The 23,451-nt window shown below is 24.6% G+C and overlaps 1 protein-coding gene across 2 annotated transcripts in view; it reads left to right on the top strand.

Annotated features, from left to right (window-relative positions):
• The window catches only part of LOC129963131 (unconventional myosin-Ic-like), a 55,538-nt gene that overhangs the window by 26,982 nt on the left and 5,105 nt on the right, over nt 1-23,451 (top strand). For both annotated transcript variants that reach the window (XM_056077224.1, XM_056077225.1), the window contains exons 4-29: nt 1,590-1,788; nt 2,523-2,603; nt 2,690-2,869; nt 4,447-4,545; nt 4,636-4,746; nt 5,341-5,412; nt 5,876-5,995; nt 7,698-7,765; nt 7,848-7,953; nt 8,678-8,758; nt 8,834-8,971; nt 9,225-9,273; nt 9,584-9,630; nt 10,991-11,071; nt 12,132-12,237; nt 13,136-13,367; nt 14,865-14,941; nt 15,032-15,100; nt 15,941-16,025; nt 17,353-17,407; nt 17,969-18,073; nt 19,098-19,181; nt 19,261-19,354; nt 19,632-19,702; nt 20,775-20,916; nt 22,985-23,055. In XM_056077224.1, coding sequence (XP_055933199.1) covers nt 1,590-1,788; nt 2,523-2,603; nt 2,690-2,869; nt 4,447-4,545; nt 4,636-4,746; nt 5,341-5,412; nt 5,876-5,995; nt 7,698-7,765; nt 7,848-7,953; nt 8,678-8,758; nt 8,834-8,971; nt 9,225-9,273; nt 9,584-9,630; nt 10,991-11,071; nt 12,132-12,237; nt 13,136-13,367; nt 14,865-14,941; nt 15,032-15,100; nt 15,941-16,025; nt 17,353-17,407; nt 17,969-18,073; nt 19,098-19,181; nt 19,261-19,354; nt 19,632-19,702; nt 20,775-20,916; nt 22,985-23,055 — 2,623 coding nt within the window. The remainder of the gene's footprint in view (nt 1-1,589; nt 1,789-2,522; nt 2,604-2,689; nt 2,870-4,446; nt 4,546-4,635; nt 4,747-5,340; nt 5,413-5,875; nt 5,996-7,697; nt 7,766-7,847; nt 7,954-8,677; nt 8,759-8,833; nt 8,972-9,224; nt 9,274-9,583; nt 9,631-10,990; nt 11,072-12,131; nt 12,238-13,135; nt 13,368-14,864; nt 14,942-15,031; nt 15,101-15,940; nt 16,026-17,352; nt 17,408-17,968; nt 18,074-19,097; nt 19,182-19,260; nt 19,355-19,631; nt 19,703-20,774; nt 20,917-22,984; nt 23,056-23,451) is intronic.

Genomic DNA, 23,451 nt, shown 5'->3' with positions numbered 1-23,451 from the left:
TAGCTTAATTATTTCAACATTTTAGAAAACCAAATGCCAATCATTGATTTAAAAAATAAAGTCTATGGGCATTTTCATTGTCTTGCAACTGATATGTTTTATCTTTGAAAGATACTAAATTTATAAATCTAATCTAATCAATATAAAATCAGTGTATTGAGAATTTAAAAAAAATTACATTTTGATAAGCTAATCGGTCAAATGATTATTTGATGTGATAATCAGACTTTTCTTTAAATTGTTCTTTTTAATCGCCTAATATAATTTGCTATTTCTAATTAAATCTGTTATTATTGTCATTTCTTCCTTTCTTTACATTCAGATATGACAAATTTTGTGTACATGGAAATATAAACATTTGGGGAAAAAAAAAAAAAAAAAAACCTTGCTAAGGCAAAAAAGGATTTGTTGCAAAACAGTTTTACTCCATCTTTAGGCTAATTAGTGTTCTTAAATTTGAGAATGTATAATAACTTAAGTTTTGCATAATATGGCTTAATATAGATTTTGTGTGAACATTTTACATATCTTGTTTACTATATGATATGTTATTCCTATTTTATTGGCAATCTTATACTGCAAAATGTTTTGTTTCTTGTATATTTGTTTTAATTTTAATTTTTATGAGAAAGTCAGTGAAGGCTTACATATTGTAATAATAACATATATTATTGTAAAACAATAAGTGTAAAATGAAATTGATTTAACATATATTAATTATATTCTTCAATATATAAGAGTAGAAGTAGATGTTAAATTTTTATTACCATATTTATCTTTTCTAAATGAACCATTGGATGCAGTGCAAAACAATAAAAGAAGCTATTTTCTGTGTAAAAGCAAAGATCATTTTATGCTTCAAAGTATGCAAAACTTTCATTGTTTGCTTTAATGTAACTACAATTCCAAAGGAAATATGTAATAGACAATGTGGGCTATCAAATTGTTCTACATTAGTTTTGACAAAAATGGGGGAAAAATGTGGTTTTTGTGAGAGTTCCGAAAAAGATCCGAAATACTGAATGTTTCACAGTATGTAATGGATATGTCAAGACATTTTTCATGTGATACAGAGAAATTAACATTTTGTTCTGCATGTGAATTCCAAATTTCACATTTAAGTGTCTGAAACATTTTACATCACTATTAATGTTATACAATAGCTACAGTAAGTATAGTAACATTTTTGAGAATATAATACATGTACTAAAGATGTCTTGCACATAATAAAAAGAGAACATAGTAAACCTTTTGTAGCTCTTTCAACTGAAAAATCTAAATATTTTTATTTTTTATGACATGCTGTTAATTTTGATAGTTAAAATATAATTAGTGTTAATGTGATCATTATTGTTCAAAAATTTGGTATTGAAATGATGAGTAGAAAATTGAAATTATGTAAACATCCATCATTGTTGTTACTACAGATTTAAAAGTTTTGTAGAAATGTGATCTATTTTACTCTTAATTTGTCTGGATTTTTATGATTAGTGTGCTTATAAAGGATTATTGGTTTTGGTCTTTGTATTGGTCTTTATTGGTTTTTTTAAGTATTTGTCTATTTTAAAGCATATTTATTATTTTTTTAGATTTGCAATAGCTGATAACGCATTTCGGTTTATGCGAGAAGAATGTAAAGACCAGTGTATTCTAATTTCTGGTGAGAGTGGTTCTGGTAAAACTGAAGCGTCAAAGAAGTTATTACAATACTTAGCGGCTGCTAGCCATCACACACCATCTGTGGAAAATGTGAAAGACAAATTGCTGTTATCCAATCCTATACTTGAGGTATTGACTAATGTTTATTTCATGCATTCTTCAATGATCGTAAATGTAAATTATAAACAAATTCTTATATTTATTTTAACTGGTAACTCCTTTGGTATGACAAATAAATGCATTTATAGAATTTATTCTGAAAGTGTTTCCTTGTTTTTTTATCAATAAAATATACATTATTTAGTAATAGTCTTTTAATTTGAAAACAAATTATTATTAATTTTAGCTCTTTATTTGCAATGAGATCTCCTCACCCTCTTTTAAAGTATCATATTTAAGCTATTATTTTTATACTTCCTTGAAAATTATATAAGAAAAAAGAATTCTGTCATTTAAGTTCAGTTGCATTTTCTCTTATATTAAATTACCTTTTATAATTTTTATTTAAAATGGTGAAAATAAAAAATGTTTATATAGGTAAATGCATAGTATAAGTAGATACAATTAATTTTTATATTAGAATGAAAAAAATGTTAAATACCAAATTAAAAGGGAAAGTATTAATATATACATGAAATATGTACATTTTGTAGACTGATTTTGTCAGAAAGAAAGCTAGGGATTTTTTAAATAATATTTCATGTTTTTAAATGATTAAAATGCATCTGTGATTTTCTTTTATTAAATTACAATAAGAATGTGAACTTGGGATTTGTTTCATAAAATTGCTTAAAGAGTTCTGTGCAGAGAGCATGTTAGAGAGCTTCTATGTGCAATAATTTTATCTAATTTTGTTTGTATAGGCATTTGGAAATGCAAAAACTAATAAAAATGACAACTCAAGTCGTTTTGGGAAGTATATGGATGTTGAATTTGACTTTCTGGTAAGTGCAAATCAAAGTAAGAAAGTTATTCTAAAATTTGTTTAGTAACATAATGAAATATTCTTTTTTTTTTTTTTTCCTTATAGGGTGCTCCATTGGGTGGACATATTTTAAATTACCTATTAGAAAAATCAAGAGTAGTGCATCAAAATCATGGTGAAAGAAATTTCCATATATTTTATCAGTTGCTAGCTGGTGCAGATAAGAAATTGCTTGAAGATCTAGAATTGCGTAGAGATCCATCTGCTTATTTTTATTTAAGCCAGGTAAATAAAAATTTTATCAGATTTTTTAAAAAGTTCCTATAATTTGTAGTTAAAGATGTTGCAAATTATAATTACATCGGTAGATAGTAGATTATTTGAAGTATCAATGCTTAGGGTGGTGACAGAACAAGAAAATCAGGGATATTAAAGAAAAGTTGGAGTAATTTGTAAAAATATCTAAGTATCAGGAAAAATTGCCGATGAGATCATTTTGCACCAAGCATGCACACAGTCAGTGATGTTGCATGATCGTTTCTCCACATCCACAACTTAATGTTTCAAAAACATTCTTGGTAACAACAACCTGGGGCAGCTTTCTTTCAAGGGGAAGTTACATGGAGAGTTTTTGAAATTTCATTACAATAAGAAAAGCAATAAGTTGATGAATGTGGCTAACAATAACCTTAACAAAACTTTTGAATTTTTTTTTTTTTTCACTTTTCAAACAACAGAGAGGGTTAGTAGTTTTGGTTCAGCATAATCTGCAAATTTTTAATGATACTATATTATTGTTAAAAATGATTGATATTTTACCATTTTAACAGAAATGTTGCGACAGAATTTTCGGTCAATAAAGATTGTTTATTGTAGTATATGAAAAAACAAGCATTCATTGCAAGAAATATTGTTTATGACAATATTAAAGTAAAGGCTGGATATAAGTAATTTTAAAATATTAAGATAATTGCTTTTAAGTGCAATTAATTCATCAGCCAAATATGAAAAGTATAAAGAGAAGAAATGAAAAGAAGGAAAGGAATTTAGCAGAAATTTGAAAAGGAAACAGTAACAGTTTAAAGAATTAAAAGCAAAATAAATAAATAAGTGAATAAAAATAAATGAAATATGTCTTTAAGTAGCTTGGAGAATTTTAAGTGCCAAGAAAGAAATTGCAGGCCATAAAATTTTTCAAAAGAAGTTTTTGAATTCATTTAAAGCAGGCCAATTTTTTTGAACTAAGTGTTTTTATTAGTATTTTAATAATTGTTTCAATTCTGAAATTAATAATTATTATTTGCAATTTTTTCATTTTAAGAGTAACAGACAAGTTGATTATTTATTACTGGTGTTATCTGTAAATTAGTACCTTACACATACATTATTTGCATTAATAAGTAGAATTTAAAAAATATATATTCATCTATGAAAGCCTAAGTTTTTGAATAGAATATTTCTAATTCTAGAATAATAATTCTGAAAATTTCTAATTCTAATAATAATAATTATAGAATAGAAAAGTTTCTAATACATGGAAATTTGTCAATCTTGGATTTATATTTTTTGATGATTATAATACTTTCTCTATGCTTCATATATGAGAAAGTGAAAATGTATTTTTAAAAATATAAGAAATACAAAAATATAAGGCAATGAAAATTTTTTATACAATCTTTGTCACTGAAAACAAGCCTGTCATGGCAATTAGCATTGCACTGAACTGCTTATGTTTATTTGAGGCAATGAAATTATGTATTCATCATTTACATAAATTATTAATACTTTTATTTTGTGTATAATGATTCTTCGTAACTCTACGATACTTTAACTGTACTTTTTCTTTAATATTTCATTATTAGGGATCATGTTCGAAATTAAGGAATATAGATGATGCAGATCAATTTTCTGTAGTTGAAAAAGCTATGAATGTTACCGATTTCACAGAAGAGGAACAGGAGGTATGTAATTGCTATAGGATAATATTTATAAATGTTGACAAGTTTCTTATTATTTCAGATAAAATCATGCATTTTTCTTATTTTATTTAGGCAGTTTTTACAATTGTAGCATCTGTACTGCATTTAGGAAATGTTGGTTTTGTTGAAGAGGAGGGGCAAGCTGTTGTAGTCAATGACAAACCTGTTCATTCCATATGTAAAGTATGATAATCACTTTTTTTATAATTATGTATTTCAAGCTTCTCTAAGTCTATATGATATATGAATTGCTAAATTTTTCTATGGTTAATTTGTAAATATGAGGAATTGTTGCAGGGCTTCTTGATAGAAGAAATTTCATTAGATTTAAATATCCTAGATTGTGTTAATGGGAGATAGTTAATAGCTCTCTGAAAGTTGCTCATTCCACATGCAAAATGTAATACTATTCTTTAGAATATATATATATTGATTTTATTTAGTATTATCTTTAACTAGTAAAATTTCCTTATGATAACTTGCAGATTTTTTTATTCTTCTATTTTATTGTCATTGTATTTTAATTATATTAGAAGAAATTTCAGTGGAATAAGGATTAATTTGTTTTTGATAACATAAGTTTTTTCGTTTTTAAAATTTGTTGTATATATTTCAAACTATATTGTATTTTGCTTTAAAAAATCTCTTTTATTGTGCAGTGGAAAACGGTAAAGCACTGATAAAACTGACTTCTTAAAATTTATTTAAAAATTGAAATATAACTTTTAGAAATGGGAAACCAGCAACAATATTTATTTAACAATTTTTTTTATGCAGTTGCTTGGCTGTTCTTACAGTACATTGATGAATGCCCTTGTAAATAAAACTATTGAAGCAAATCAAGAATTGGTAAGATTTTGTTTTAAAATGTTATGTATTCTTTAAAGTTTTGATTTGTATACTGTACCTAAAAGTTTGGAATAAGTATAGATTTATATTTTTCATTTGCTAAATACCTCTCCTCTTTATAATGTATTATTTTATTAAAATTAAAAATTAAGAATATCTCTAAGAAAATATTTTATATGTATTTGTAATAATGTTATGGGGTTATGAAAACTTGCTTTAAATTTTTGTTTGTTTAATGTTGCAATTTATTCAGTAATCATATTGCAATTTTTTTTTCATTGAAACAGTGAATGGTATTTACTTTTAAAATTATGATAATTAAAAGAAAATCCGAGTTAATTCTTTATTGAATATTTAAAGTTATTGTTGCGAATTTCAGTCCAATTATAAATATTTTTGCCAATATTGTATATGAAATATTATTAATTGGACATTTAAAATTTCTTTTATGTGTCTTTTACAGTTGTGCAGTCCATTAAATAGGGATCAAGCAATATATGCCAGAGATGCTTTGGCAAAAGCTCTATATGAACGTCTCTTTACTTGGTTAGTGGGAAAACTGAATGCATCTCTACAGTCAAAAGTGAGTTTATTCCTTTGACTGAAAATTAGCATATAATAATTTTATAAAATTATTGGTTTTCTGATTTTTTATTTCCTTCTATCAATTATAATACCTCTTTTTTAAATTCATGTACTTTTAGTTTTTTTAAAAAAAGGTTTGGCTAATGGCAGTTTTGACTTTGTTATCCATTTTCACTGAAAATTTCCTGTGCATATCCTGGTACTTATGGTTAGACATGATGTCCCAGATTAAATATCTCCTAGTATATCATGGGAGTTAAGAAGTAGAAAGAGAGCATAGGTTCCATCTTGAATGTTCTGTTCAGTATCCCAGCATGGCTGAAAATTAATTGTTCAATCTCGCAGTGATTCATTAGTGGTCCCAAAATGCCAGGCATTTGAGATAATATAACTAAACTGAATTAAACTCTCTCAAAAGATATTTTCATTGACACATTATAATATGTCAAAGATTTATGAATAATTACTTAGATTCATCAAGATTTCAATTGCATATGGTATTAATATTTAATCCCTTGAACTGAAATAATAAGTGCAGCTTGTCATGAACTTTCTTGAGCAAACTCACCATGGTGAGCTATACTCATCAGAAATTGAAGTTCATGCTTTTTCAGAAAAATTTTATTCACAAGATAGAATTTTTTTTCTTTTTTTATGAAAAAAAAATTCCTTAAGTTTTTATATTAATTTCTTTGCTTAAAACTAATGGAATTAAATTGTCCATCCGAAAATAAATTACAGTTCAAGGTGTTAATAGCAATACTATTCTCTTGAGCTATACTTTTATCTAGATGTAATCAAGAGCTTCTTCTTAAACAAACTTATAGTAAATATATTTTACTATAATCATAAAAATAAAGAAATGGAATTTCTCATGTTCTTTTATTCAATTATTGCAGTTGAAAGACAATTTATTCATGAATCGTTAAGGAAATTGTTACATTCAACTATTTGTATTATTAATGATTATTTGTATTATAAATGAGTTTTGCTTTACTCATAGAGTTAGACAGGTATATAGAAGTTTTACCATCTATATTTAACAATTTCATTAAACTCTGAATTGAAGTTATATCTTTTCCAAACAGTATATGCCTCTTGTGGGAGAGACTGGGCTATATTTGGGAAAGGCCATTCACATTAAGTTTTGTACTTAGTACTTCAATTTCCCATGTTGATGTCATGCAAAGGCATTTAAATAACTCTGAATGTTTTAGTAGAGTGGAAGTAGTTCTTTTTTGGCCATGCATATTATTATTATTATGATGCACTATATGTTTATGAAAATGTATGTACAGTGTGATACTCTTATAATGAATGAATGAGAAGTGTCTTTAATTCAAAACTACTACTAAAAGAGAAAAAATAATATAACATTTTTTATTTAACAGTAGCTATAGTTACATTTAGCATTAAATTATTCTTCATTCACTATAATCAAAATTATCCTATTGCATTACAGTTAAAAAAAATCTAATCTTGCTTATTTTTAAATCTGTATGTTTTAAAAAATTAAATTCTGGATTGGTTCTCCATTATTATTAATTTTACTTGAATGTTTATTTAACTTTGAATGGACTCATAAAAACATAATTATTATTTGATAATTTATTAAATGCTAAATAACCAGAAATGTCCTGTTTAAAATCTTTACTTTGAGTTGTAATATTATGTTTACTTGATAATTCTTATATTTTCAGGTAAGAAAGAGAAAAACATTAATGGGATTATTAGATATCTATGGATTTGAGATTTTCCAGAGAAATAGGTAAATATCAATATGTAAATGTTAGGTTTTAATTTTTTTGCTCTTTTTCTGCATATAAATTTTTTTTCCCTTCATATTTCAGTTTTGAGCAGTTTTGCATTAATTATTGCAATGAAAAGTTGCAACAACTGTTTATTGAACTTACTTTGAAATCAGAACAAGAAGAATACTGCAAAGAAGGTATAGAGGTATGTAATTATTTTGAAAATATCCTATCTTTGTTTTTTATATTTTTTCTTTTCAAGTCCCTCTACACATGCACAAAAGTGTCACAATCTCATTTTAATTATAAATTAAAAAGGCCCTAAAATGGAAAAATAAATAAGAAAATGCAATCTGGGTAATAATTTAAATAAAAGAAAAAAAAATGTAAAAATAATTTTTTAAGCAATTAATAATTGCAAGGATTTTAAGTAAAGAAATACCTAAATTTTTTTACAAATCATATTATTTTATGTTCGTTATTTTTAAATTATGTATCCTTGCTTTAGAGCTGTATAAAAGAATTTTGTGGCTAGGAAGGCTTTGAATGATTTGATTGCTGTTTAAATTATCAGTATTATCAAAATGATAAAAGCAACTTAACACATTGTATTGGAAATTTGCTATATATATATATATATATATATATATATATATATATATATATATATATATATATATATATATATATAATATAATATAATCTTTATTCAAATCTTTATTTGTCTTCAATGTTACATTTAAAGACTTTTTACTGACTTATATAAATATGATCATATTACAATTTTTAATAGCTCAAAATGTTTTGTAATAGAAATAATTTAAGAAATCCAGTTCTTTGCAATTCAAATGCAGTTGAAACAAGATTCTATTAAAAAAATATTTATTTTAAATTTATCTTTCAAACTGAATAGTATTATTTTTTTTCAGTGGGTACCAGTGGAATATTTTAATAATAAAATAATTTGTGACCTTGTAGAAGAACGTCATAAAGGCATTATAGCTATTTTAGTAAGTATACTTTTTATATTCTTTCAGTTGGTTAATTTCATCATTCCAGATTTCTATAAAACTTTGTTTACTTAGGATGAAGAATGCTTACGACCTGGGGATGCAACAGATGCTACCTTTCTTGCGAAACTGGAAAGTATTGTGGGAAAACATCGACATTTTCTCTCGCACAGTACAGCCTCTAGCAAACTGAGAAAAACTATTGAACGAAATGTGAGTGTTATGTTGTGGTGTTAAAAACAAGCTTAGTCTTTATAAATGAGCATTTAACATTGACATTTTGTGTATGAACCAGTTATTATTAAAAGTTCAATATTTAACTGTTTTATTTAGCTGGTTTTAATTAGTTAAAAATTAAAGAATATTGAAAGAATTTTGCATACAAGATGGATTTTTTTCTTCTTTGGAAAAGTAAATATTTTTTCCCTCGTTGCAAAATTAATTTTTTCAAAAAATTATATTGCAGGAATTTCGTTTAGTTCATTATGCCGGTGATGTTACATATAATGTGGAAGGTAAGTATTTTTATCTATCCTGAATTATTTTATCTAAAAAATTTCAATATTATTCTAATTAAAATGTTGAAAGAATAAAAGGACAGTTTTAACATTATTAAAAGTGTCTTGATAAATAAAGCATCATTCAAATTGCTTTGTATAAATATGAATTGTATTTTGAACATTAAAATAGCATTATAACCAATCTTCTTTCAATTTTTTTCTATTGTTTAAAGTTGCATGAAGGCAGGGGAGGAGGGGAGAGGATAAAATGTATTTTTTATGTAGAATTTGCATAAAAATTAATAGTTTTATTAATTTTTTTTAGGATTTTTAGACAAGAATAATGACTTGCTGTATAGAGATCTGAAAAAGGTGCTACATTTTTCTTTTAAAAATTTCAGCATTTAAAATGTTTTAAATAATATTATTTTAATCATTTTTTTTAAAAAAAAATTCCTGTATGTTAAAAACTATTTGTATTCTAACAATACTTTTAAAAGTTATTTAAGTTAAGTTTAGTTAATTGGTTTAAGGTAATCTGGCTTCATTCTTGAATTTGAGATTTAATTCTGCAAAGACCTTCAATATACGTGGGCTTGATATACATGAAATCATTCACAATGAAATAAATTATTTAATACTCCCAGATATGGTAAGGAAATTTGGAATGGAAGGTGCTACTTCAAATGCTATTCTCATTATCTGAACACAATTCTTAAATTACATCCTCAACTGGCCCATGTGTACTTTGAATGAAAAACATCATTAATCTAACTAAATTATAATTAAGCTTTAATATTGTTGGTTTAAATAATTTTTTGCTAAGAAAACTTTATGAAATTTAAGAAACTTTATAACTTTATGAAATTAATAAGTTACCAACATCATATCTAGTAACAAAATAAAGATACAAAAGTATACAAATGGGAATTTAAATTATTTAATAATTAACTTATTTGCATACAGTATTTATTATAAAAGTTTTGAATTTTATGAACATTTATCTACATAATAGTCTTAAAACTGTAGTAAATGCAATTTTGAACCAAAGTAAAAATGAGTGGCTGGGAGAAGTATAACTTTTTTATGAAATGCAAAATAGTTTAAAATTTACATCTGATTTATGCTGTCATTCTAAAACAATACTTTCTTATGCAATTAAGATTTAAGAATAAAAAATAAGTTTGAAAATATTGTCATGTAGATGAAGTTAATGTAGGTAAACTATGCGTTAACTAAAGTCAAAGATAACACTCGTTAATCTCAACTCAAGATTTTATTCCAGGAACTAAACTTTGCATCCATTTTTATCCACAAGACAAAAGGACTTGAATCTTCCTTATTTAGAAAGATACAGAAATTATAAGAGCATTCTAGAACAAATGAGAAATCACAGAAACATAATTACTAACAAAACAATTTTTAGGCAACTTGCCTGCAGTCAAATACGAACTTGCGAATTGTCGCTTTCACTTCGTCCACTGAGCCATTCAGTCCACATCAAGTTAGAGCAAGTTTTGTTACTATATTAATGTATTTCTTTGTTTTGGAAAGTTACATGACTATATTTAATAAACATATATATTAAATAATTTTCTTTTAAATATAAAAATTTCCTCGAATTTTTCATGAATATGTTTTTATTTACATTGTAAAGTCTTATGAAATTTAAAATCATATCTAATTATTTTAGTCATTTTATTTAACTTTGAATGGAATCTTTTTTTCATAGGCTATGATGGAATCAAAAAACTGGATTGTGAAGAATGCATTTACAACAGAAGAATTATTTGACAAAAAAAGACCAATTACTGTAAGTGTGAAATTATATTTCATTTTCATACATTTTGCATATGTTTATACATTTTCATTTTTATTTAATTTTAATTCTATAAACAATTTAATGTATTAGTTTCATGTTTGGTGTTTTATAGTAGGATTATCACTCTTCCTCACATGTGAAAGATCTGAAATGAAGCACATCATTTAAATGCTTTCATTACTCAGTAATCAATCGATAGATTTTAATTAAAGTTTAGTTACGCATAAAAGTCTCAGCTTGGAAGTGAATCAGAGAAATGTTGCTTAAGACTGCCTAATAATTGTGATAAAGTAATGTGGAATTTTCGTGATTCAAGATATATTATACCATATACTCATGAAGAGAGTATATGGTATAATATATCTTGGGACAATTTATACTCATTAAGATCTAAAATTTAAAATGTCTTAAGCATTTTTAGTGTTAAGATAATTTAAAATTAAACTTAATAACATTGGACATAATTAAAAATATCAATGCTCTTTAAATCCATTAGTGATCGTTCAGATAATTAAAATTAAATTCTAGCTAAAGCAAGCTGCTCAATTAAAATGTGATGAATATGAGAAGGATATTATATTGATTACTGCAAGTTAATAATGATTTACCAAACAGTAACATGCAAGCATAAAACAATATCCTGTATGTAAGTGTTTTATATTATAAAATATATTAATGATTAAAAAGTTGAACATAACAAAATCAATTTCAAAAATATGCACTTTCATGTACTTAAAAATGAAAAATTTTATCAAAATTCTGACAGCCAAAAGGGGGGGGGGGAAAGCTTAAGGTGCTGAAAACAATAGAATATGCGAACTAGTCCAAATGAATAATCATAAAAATGAAAATAATTCATATTTAATAAATTTCTTATTTCAGAATTTTTTTTTGTTTGCAATATAACATTTGAAATATTTTTTTTTGGAGTGTTTTTGTTCAGAGTATTGTAGTTTTGCATTATTTTTTGACTCCCAGAGTTTTGATAAATACACTAATAAAATATGTTTTAAATTTTATTTTCAAATTGACTGATTTTCATTTTCTTTAGGCTGCTACTCAATTTAAAACGAGTGTGTCATCTTTGATGAATATTTTAATGTCCAAGGAGCCCTGGTATATCCGGTGTATCAAACCTAATGACAATAAATGGCCTGGTAAATAAAAAATTAAACTTATAATGAATGATAAATAGTATTAAATGTTTGACAAATATAATATTCTTTTTCATAAGTGGTTATTTTTATATGTCTATATATGTTTGTGAAACTCATTTAAATGATATATTTATTAATATACCATTGTTAAATAATTATTTTCATCTTGTGAAATAATAAAGTTTAAACATTCATTTTTAAAAAAAAATATGGATGAAATACATTCAGTTGGTTTTCTTCTTATTTTTCTTCTTGTAAATTATCAAATATTATTTCTGTAGATAATCATTGTAATATTGAATGCATTTTTTATTTTAAGGAAAATTCTCTTTCTAGGATTCTAGCAGACATTAAGTAATTTTATATGAATTTAATCTAAGTTTGCTTTAACATTAAGCAGGTTAGGCTTATTGACATTTCTTTTATATCTTACTCTGTAGATATATAAACAGAAATCTGTTTGGCATTAGAACAAACTAATTCATTTTCTGTTAGAAAATAAAATAATCATACCCAGAAAACTAATAAGTGAAACTATGAGATATATATTTATGTAATCTGTAATATTCAGCATTATGTAACATGTTTATCTCAACCATTGTGTATGTAATCAATTTTATTTACATTTTTTATGCAAGTAATTTTTTTACACAGTGTATAATATTATGAGAGTGATACTATTCTCGCAACTCTGCAGCAAAATACTGTAGGTAAAAATTAATAGATTTTACCTATTTGTTATCTATTGCAATTCTATTCTGGAGTATGATGGTTAAATCAGTTTTATTTTATAAAAATTTCTTTCCAATTCCAGTTTTTTCTTTTATTTACTTAAATACATTCAGTAAGTGTGTAGATATGTGTAAGGGCATCATGCACTCTTAAAACTTTTTTACAGGTGTTTTTGATGAAACAATTGTTGCTCATCAAGTGAAATATCTGGGTCTTATGGAGAATCTGAGAGTCCGCAGAGCTGGCTTTGCCTATCGAAAGAAATACGAGGATTTTCTGAAAAGATACAAATGTTTATGTCCAGATACATGGCCATCTTATAGTGGGTCTGCTAAGGATGGAGTAAAGCTTCTTGTGCAGTATCTTGATTACAAACCAGAAGAATATGCTTTTGGAAGGTAAATTTTATTTTTCTTCTCAAATATTTAATCTTGATTTAGTATATAATTATTTACTTTTCTTGATATTTTCATTTATTGCTGAAGTGTTTACATCAAGCCATAAAGCACCATTTAATATTTATTTTACATTAAGGATTTTTAAAATTAACTACTAATTTATTTATTTTTCATCTAAATCTTTTGTTGCAATTAGGAAAATTCTTTGAGAATTTTTGTATTTCAAAGATTTTGCTAATCTTGAATTAGATATCCGAAATCTAATCCAACCTTTCCAATGACTGCATGAAATTTTAAATACATAAATAGTATTGTAATTTTTTGCAATATAATTTATTAAAAGTGGATGTTTTTATTTTGGAGCTACTCAATCATCAAGTCTTATTCAAAATTCATGGAGAGGTTTACTAATGAAAAACTACTATTAACTAATAAGACTATTTAATGCATTATTAAAAAAAATATAATGAATCTTGTCTAATTTAGATAAATACTTCAAGATCAATGATTTTACCTATACATTTCAATTTCAAAACTCTTACTGCTGTCTTTGCTATATCTGTGATGGATGTCAAGATTGATTTTTATCACTTTGTCTCTATCATAAATTTGTATAGTTTCTATCATGTGTGAAATAATTTTTGTGTTTAAACATTTTAAATAGGATTGCTAATATTAAATAGGAAGCATTTTCTTCATATTGGTTAAAATATACATATACAAAATAAATTTATTGGACTACATATATATCGTCAACTGAATGATTAAAATTCATATTATTGACACATAATGTGCATAATTCAGTGATAGTTTTGCACTATAATTAGTCTTCTATAATAATGTAGGTGTTTTTTTTAAAAAAACAAATTATATTCAACAATTTTACATGTAAAATATTTTAATTTCAGTAATATTGTTATATATTTTAATATTAGATTTATTGAATTATAATTCTTGAAATAATTTACTTAACTAATAATATATATGTGCTAATTATATACTTATGTTAGTTTAAATGTGTTCTATTGAGATAATTTAAAAAAAGGTTTTCTCTTTTTTTGCTTTCTTTTGAAGCTGTAGGCAACAGGTAAAGATATTTTTCTCATTAAATTACATTCTTGATTATTTATACTTCTTTTACCTTCAGGAACAATTTCCTTACAAGAATTGGCCTTAAATTAAATTGGCCTTTGTCATTATCTTGTTTTTAATTCTAGTACTTAAAATTAACCAGATTTTGAGAAAATAATGACAATGTTAATTTTATGTTAATGAATTTTAAAATAGCATATTAACACATTCGTATTTTTACTAATTTCACACTTTTCACTGAAAATGATAAAATCATACTTTTTTTAAAAAAATTATAATTACAATTCTGCAGTAAAAGTTTCTATGCACAATTAAAGCTTAGTTATACTTATTTTGAAAATCTTATTTTCTGTTAAACAATTCTAAATGATTTCGAAAGTAGACGTTATTAATATTGTTTTGCAGATCTAAGATTTTTATCCGGTTCCCCAAGACACTGTTCCAAACAGAAGATGAGTTCCAAAGATATAAACATGTTTTAGGTAAACAAATATTTCATCATGTTTTTTTTGTTTTTTTTTTATTATTTTATGCTTTGTCAATTTGTAATGTTAATTAAAATTTTTTTTCAGCTACCATAATTCAAGCTAAATTTCGAGCCTATGTTCAAAGGAAAAAATATCTTTCCATGCAAAAATCTGGTAATAAGTTTTCTTTTATTGCAATTATAAAAATATGTATACCTTGAAAAGCTATTATTTTTTGAGTACTAGTACTAAAAATTAACCATATTTAGGTAAATAATAACAGTATTGATAATTTTATATGAATAATATAAAATTTTATAAGAATAGTCTGTGAAAAAAAAAGTGTGTGTAGTAAGTACAATTTACAGAAAGTTTTGGTTTCTTTAAATATTTATAATGTGTGTAGGAAGTTATTTGATCCTGTTCATTAAAGTTTAATGAATAGGATCAAATGCATGATATTGGGAAACTGCTTATATTCAAATTAAATTATTTTGAATTTCTAAGCATTTCCTTAATTCATTACAGCTTATTAATGTCTTAAAGCAAATTGCAAAGCAATTGACGAACATGATTTAAATAATTTTCAGTTGGCTTTGAGTGAAGTTCACATTTGCAAGTTCCAATAAAAATTCTGATGATAAAAGTTGCTAATTTAAATCCTAATTTAATGCCTAGTTCCTAATTAAGTATTAATTCTCATTATACTTATTTTTAAAAAAAAATTATTTTTCACATTTGAGAAAACAAATTTTTCTCGTATAATTTAAAATAAAATATGTATTATAAATACAATTAAATTTTATTTATAAACGACTGTTTAATTTTTACATTTACTACGCTAAATTTTGGAAATAATTTCTATTTAAATTCTAAAAATCAAATTTTTCTCTTTGAATCGTACATTTTAATCAGGAACAGTATTTGTGTAGTTTTAAATGAATAATATGTTTGAAGTTTTTATTAGTAAGATTCTAAAATTTGAAAATTTAGTTGCATTTTTAATTTTTTTAGCTTTGCTTATTAATCGATATTGGAGAGGACATTTGGCTCGACAGATGTTAGAAAGGAGAAGATGGGCTGTTATGGTTATTAGGAAGTGAGTTTATTTTTTTTCAATATTATCATCAATTTTAATATTAAATGTTAGGATTTTTGAAAAAGTAATTTTTTCCCCTTATTTTCAGTAGATGTATATACTACATCTGTATATATTTCACCCTTACATATGTTTTGTATTTTATATCCATTTAGGATTTCACTCCTTAGTATCATATTGGATTCCTTAGTATCATATTGGATTCCTTAGTATCATATTGGATTCCTTAGTATCATATTGGATCTTGTAGATAATGTTAAATTCTTGCTCTATTTGTATGATTAAGGGAATTTAGAGAATCTAATGGGTGAATACATTTATCTCTCACTTACTTAAAAAAGGAATATTTTATTGCTTAAAGTGATCTTAAAAAGAGATTTTTGCATTTTATTTAATTATAAAAGATAGTGGATAATGGTTATATATGCTTGGAAGTTTTTAATTTATATTGCTTTGTTTTTTAAGTCTTAACTGCAGTCATCTAATGTATGCTATTCATTGGGAATTGCATTTTTTAAAGTTTTTATTTGGGGAAGAGTTACTGAATTTTTAAATTGGTCTAATATCATGATATTATATTGATATTACTATCATATTATATACTTTTTAACATTAATAAATATTATATTATTCCTTGGTTCTTGAGAGAAGGGGGCTGAGAATTAAACACCATAAGATATTAGAGGAGTCTATTTTTAAAAGTTAGAAGAAATAAATAGAATAATTCTATGAGAAGAATTCTATTGAATAATTTCTTTTCTTTTTTTTTTTTGACAGCATGTTTTCTCTTTCGTACTTTTCTTCTTCTCAGCAAATGCATTCACGTATTTTAGTTTGAAGGTCAGTTTCCATCTCTAAAGAGCTGAGAAATTGTATATGTGCTTTTGTAAATACATAGAAAATAATTTTTATTAGTTTAGAAAGCCTCTGAAGACAATGTTGTCAGAGACGTATTTTAATGTGAAGTTGTGTAAATTTTTGTATTTCGAAAGGTCATGTGTTTGTGTTGTCATAATGAATTCGATTTTATATTTCATGTTTAGATAATTTAGATTGAGATATTTTATTTTTCAAATCAGTATTCTTATAAAAAATTTTTGTTTAGAGTATTGTAAAAAATAAAATAAAGAAATAAAAGTGTATCAAATAAATTGTATGATATTTTAGACTAATTCACGCTTTTTTTAAAAAATTTTTTAATGACATTTTGTGATATCAAACCATAACTTAAAATAAAGTCGAAGTCATATTCAATTATTCTATAATATATAGGAAATGAGCTATAATTAACAACCTACAGTAATTGTAATAATTTTCTTTTTTGTAGATTCATAAAAGGTTTTATGCTTCGTAATGAGCCAGAAAATGAAATCAATGCATTTGTGAGTTTTAATTTACCACTTTTTATTTCATATAATATTTTTAATAATTTAAATGAGTATTTTATTGAGAGTTTTGTCAGTTATTATTTGAAAGCTATTTGTCTAAATTGTTTTCTGTAAAATTGCAGTTTTAATTTAATTTTTATTAAAATTGCAGTATTTAAAATAATTTTATTTAAAATTTCAGTTTTAAAATGTTTATTTTGAACTTTGATCGCATTCATATTTCTGTATTATGATAATGAGTCCTGGATTATTTACTCCAAGAAGTTACAATATTAAGCAACTCTTCAAATTAATCTATGTATGTTGACAATAATCATCTGATGTATATGTATAAAAAATAAAAGTAATATAAATATATAAAAAAATTAAACGCCATATATATTTTAATGAATATTTTATTTTCGCATCACAAAACCTAATTTTTTTCTTCTGGTGATTAATTTGTAATCATTCCTTTTGAATTGATGCTATTTAAAGCAGTTCTTGATATTCACTTTATTTTACATCCTTGATTATGAATAATTATTTTTCTAATGTAGCATTTTTGGATTTTAGTTTCTGCTGAATGTTAAAGCAGAGTTTCTGAAACGACTTGCTCGAAGATTACCTACAAGTCTCCTAGATAAGCATTGGCCATCTCCACCAACCTCCTGTAAAGAAGTAAATAATGCTTTTTTATGTCATAATATTTTTGAAGTTTGATATTAAATTTCTCTGACAATAACACATCAGTAGTGCATGTAGTTATGATTTTGCACTGGATTTAATCTAAATTATGATTATTGTAAATTTCATTAACCCAGTTTGACTTGCTTTTCTTTTGTGAACTTTTAAAAAAATTGAACTTGCAAAAAAGTCTTATCTATTGCATTCTTAATTATCTATATTCCATCATTTTCATTGCCATTAATGTGTGTATAAGTAATGGTGTAATAAGTATTACTTTAATGTGTGTAAAAGTAATGACAAATTACACAGTCAAAATATTTTTATTTTTTATTTTGAAACATTTTGTGAAAATTGCAATAGGATTTTTAATGTTTTCAACCCAATTGCAATTCTTTTCTTTAAAAAAAAATGACAAAATGTGTATTACATTAATGTGTAAGTAATGATAAATTATATATGTTTAAGCTGAACATGATATTGGAGTTATTATTTCTAATTCATTCATGTGTGGTGTTTTAAATCACATCTTTCAAAAATAAATTTATCTAGTATTTATTTTGAATTTGAGATTTTTAAATCAAAAAAGAATTTCCTGTGTCAGAAATATATGAATGCTTAAAAATTTAATTTCTAGTTTAAAATAGAAATTGGTAAAGCGAATTTATTTTTTTCAGTTTAGATTTGAGTTGTAGAGGTTGCTTAGTAGTTTAATTTAAGGAACCTATAGCAGTGTGAAATGTTAAAAAATTATGTTAAATTTAATTTAAAGTAAACAGAAATAGTTTGGAATATAACAATAAAGATTTACTAATATACTAGACTCTTCCTTCTCATTATTATTGTGCAAGAGATTTTTCTTGCTTGATCATTTACCAAAATTATAATATTTATGAAATGTATGCATATCAAATAATTATAAGCTATATTTTAACTGATACTTTTCAGTATAATTTTTTCATCATTGTATGCATGCAGAATCTTTTATTATATAATTAAGAAAATTTTTTTCATCCAGGCTTCTTCATACTTAAGACAATTGCACAGAACATGGCTCATGCGAAAATACGTGAAAAATTTGTCTCCTGACAGAAAATTCCAGGTAAATATTAAAATGACCTATCAATTTTATTATTTTACTTTCTGCTTCACAAAATCTTACTCTAAAAATCTTTTCATAGTTAGACCAGAAAGTTTTTGCAGAAGAATTATTCAAAGGAAAGAAAAGTAGTTATACTTCCAGTGTACCAAAGCCATTTGTTGCTAGCAGATTAGGTAAGAGTTATAAGCATTTATTAAAAAAAAAAAAAAAAAAGATTAAAAATTTTTTTTCAATTTATTATACCAGATCAAGTGGCATATTTCTGATATTCATCATGTTTCATATTAATATGATCTTGAGTATTTCTGTTATCTTTCTATGAACAAAATAAGATTTACTAAATTCCTAAAAAATCCCTAGTTAAATTTCAGTTTATAGGTAAATATTTGCATTCTTAATGCAACTTTGAAATGAAGTTACATGTATTATTTATTTATTTTTCAATTTTAGCTGCTGATATAGAAGGAAGAATATTAACTGTTTTGGAAAATAATATGCAATCTATTAAAGAAAAAATAGTGGTAAGAAGCCATTTTAACTTTTTTTTTTCCTCCTTATTCTGGAGTAAAAATATTGCAATATTTTAGTTTCTTGCAGCAGGTGAATACATTTCAGTAACTACTCACCAATTATATTTGTAAATTACTATAATCATGTAAATTAAACCAAATTATCAGTTGAATTTTATTAATTTTAATTTTCTCTAATCAGTTTGGCAAATTTTTGCATTTCCTTAGAAAATCAAAATTATTACTTTAACATGTTTCATATAAAAATTTCAATCCATCCTATTTTTCACTTTAGAATAAAGAACTATTCCCAAATAAAGGAATAATTTACAGGGTTCTTCATATTTTTAAAATTGAGATGCTTTAAAAGATATGCACATATTCATTTACTGAAAAGATATAAATATGTACCAAAGTTTTTTTCTTTTTCTTCTAAAACTAATAAATATAAATGGGAAAACTTCGTCTTTTATGTAAGTCTTTGAATTGATGATTGTTATTATTCAGATGCTGTTGAAAAACTTACTGATAAAACTGCAAATGTTACTAAACTTATTAAATGACAATTGGCACATTTTCTTTCAATGGGTACACATAAGTATTATATCATTTAATTTGCAGCATGAAACTTTAACATGCATTGTTTGCATAATAATTATTCAAAATATTTGTGTGCAAAATTTGTATCGTAAAAATTAAAAACATTACCTTGTATATTGTACACATTAAAACAGTAATTTTTGTACTATTGGTATTTTGCAATATTAGATCAGAACAACTGCATGTATTAATGTAAGTATTATAAGAAAAATCATTCTTATCGAATTTTTAATCTTGGATACTTCTAATACAGAAAAGCAGTATTTTATTGTTATAAGATTCTGTGCTGCATATACATAAACTTACTCATTATAATGTGGTTTATAATCTATCAAAATACAATTTATTAATTTTAATATTTATTGTGGTAGTTCAGTTAATGCATATATAATTGAATAAAATTTTTAAAGTATTTTGTATTGGAATCGTAGAGAATTTTTAATACGATATGTATAATAAAAGATTTATTTTTTATTTTTTTTAGTACATGCTATCAGTAACAAAATATGATAGGCATGGATACAAAGCAAGACCTAGGATTTTGGTAGTTACCAAAGATTCTTTATACTTGTTAGATAGCAAAACTCTGAAAATAAAACAGCAAACTGGATTAGTCAATCTTAAAGGTAATGATTTCAATATATAATAGTAATGATATCCTAGAAATGTAATCTATATCTTTACTTATAGTAAAAATAGTGTTTTATGTATTGGCACTCCACAGGCTAACTGTTTGATATAGTGTATGAAACTTGGCATGTTATATTTTGGAAATTGGCAATATGCACCGTGGGGTGATACATATAATTAATGAGAAGTTTCATTAACTAAAAATTAAGTGAAATTTTGGCATTTTTCTACCATAACTTCTGCAAATAAAAGCACAATAGCACAAAAATATTTTTTACATCATCTTGAAATTCAAAAAAATTGTTTTCAACGATATAATTGTTTGAACCTATAAATTTGTTTCTATTTTTGACGATTGTTTAAAAAATATTTTAATCATATTTTCAAAAATTTATTTTGCAGAAAATTTGGGAAAAAAAATATGAGTGCATGGGAAAAATTATCCTTTTTTTTGTGTGTTGCCAAAGGCGGCTAGTTATTATAAGAGATGCCATTATTAGCATTAGTTTCAGCAAACACATTTTCATATTTATTGAACTTCCATTTCAAATTTAAATTTTATGGCAGCTAACAGCAAATTATAGAGAGATATAGTGCTATGAATAAAATGTTGCTAGGACTTTTTAAATAATAAATTATGTGACTATCAAAATGTGAATCTTAAAAATATTTTGTTGAAGTTATTAAGAGACCAAGGTACACAAATGTTTAATTGAAAATTTTATAGAGCATTACACCTAATGAATCAGCTGGTCACGAGAGGGAGGTAGTTAATAATAATGATGAATTTCTATGTGTTGGTGCTCTACAGGTCAAACCGTTTGATCCATAGCTATCAAATTTGGTACATGAATACCTTGCATTGTGTAAACATGCGTCTCAGAGCACTTTTAATTGAAATTAAAAATTAAGTTGAATCTTAGCATTTTCCCATGATAACTTCCCAAAATAAAAACTTTTACATCATTTTAAAATTTAAAAAAATTATTTTTTTCACGATATCATTTTAATAGTTGTGTGAATTTTGATAATTTCTTAAACATATTTTTTACCATAATTTCCAGCAATAGATTACATTGTTGTCATGAAGTTCAAACTGATTTTTCATTGGTTTCATCAAACAATTAATTGAAGAATTTTCTTCCATTGCTGAGAGCTAAAGGATGATTTTGTTTAATGTTTGTAAAGTTTATGAGAATAATAAAAGTGAAGTTATAATATAGCTAAGATTAGATGATAGATTTGCATTTTTTAATAATGCTACGATGTTATGGGAGTGGACTCCATTAGAAAAGTTCATATAGACAATAAACAGAATTTATGTAAGACAATTAAAATAACATGGCTTTAATGTCAAATAGTTTGGTGGAATCATGAGTATGAAGTTACATCTAAATGATTTGAATGAAATTAAATATAATCAATATTCCTGTCAAACTAGCTGGTTGCCAGAGGCGATCTTTACTACTACTAATAATAATAAATTCAAACTTGGCACATATATACTTGGGAAGTTGGAAATGTGCACTTCCAAACGATTTTTGGAAATTTTATGTTAAATTTTTAACTAAAAAAATAAATTAAGGAAATGTTTTGAATTTTTCCATTTAAGAAAATATTATAGCACGAAAATGACTTTTACATAAATTTAATTTTCAAAAAATTCTTTCCAATAAAAGCAAATTTTTGTTGTATAAATATTTTTTGTATAATTTACTTTTATTAAACTTTTTATTAAAAAAAAATTATGTACATTTTGTAACAAAAATCATAAGAATCCTTTCTGCACATAATTTTTTTTATATACATTAAAAGTATTATTAACTTTAACAAAATGCCATACTTTATTGTTTTAGGTTAGAAACTAAGTTATATTCTTCAAAGACTAGAAATAGCAAAGTGTATTCATTTTTTTTTTATTAAGTAATATAGACTAAGATACAAAATCATATTTCAAATTTGTTTTTTCAGAACTGGTACATTTTATATTATACTGCATTTCAATATATATATATATATATATAATATAATGTGTGTGTATATAGATTTTTTCTTTTTGTGCAGGCATTCTCGTCAGCAATTTATCAGATGGCTTTGTTGTTGTGCAAATGCCCTGCACAAGCAATAAAGACAAAGTAAGGATGGAAAAAAATTATATTGCAGATTTGCTGCTATTTGTATCTCTTAATGATAAATTAGTAATCCACAATCTATATAATTTTATTAATATATTAATTTAATAAATTTTACATATTGAAATGCATTTAATACAGAATTTTTTAGATTGCAGCTAAGAAATGTTTTCTAACTGTAAATTAATTAAAATCGTAATGGGAAATTTGTACTTATTTTAATTATTTCCCTTTTTTTATTTTCATTTTCTGAGATGCAGTTAGATATATTTAAATCTAATTACTCATTGAAGAAAGTTCACCTGGTAATTCTGAAGACCGAAATTTAACCAGAATATTTGTCAAGTATTAAGTAAAATAAATTAGATATTATTCTGGTAAAATTAAATATATATATAT

This window comes from Argiope bruennichi, chromosome 3, assembly GCF_947563725.1.
Source record: "Argiope bruennichi chromosome 3, qqArgBrue1.1, whole genome shotgun sequence".
Lineage (NCBI taxonomy): Eukaryota > Metazoa > Arthropoda > Arachnida > Araneae > Araneidae > Argiope > Argiope bruennichi.
The sequence above is the reverse complement of the archived record's forward strand: the minus strand, read 5'-3'. Positions and strand labels throughout refer to the sequence as shown.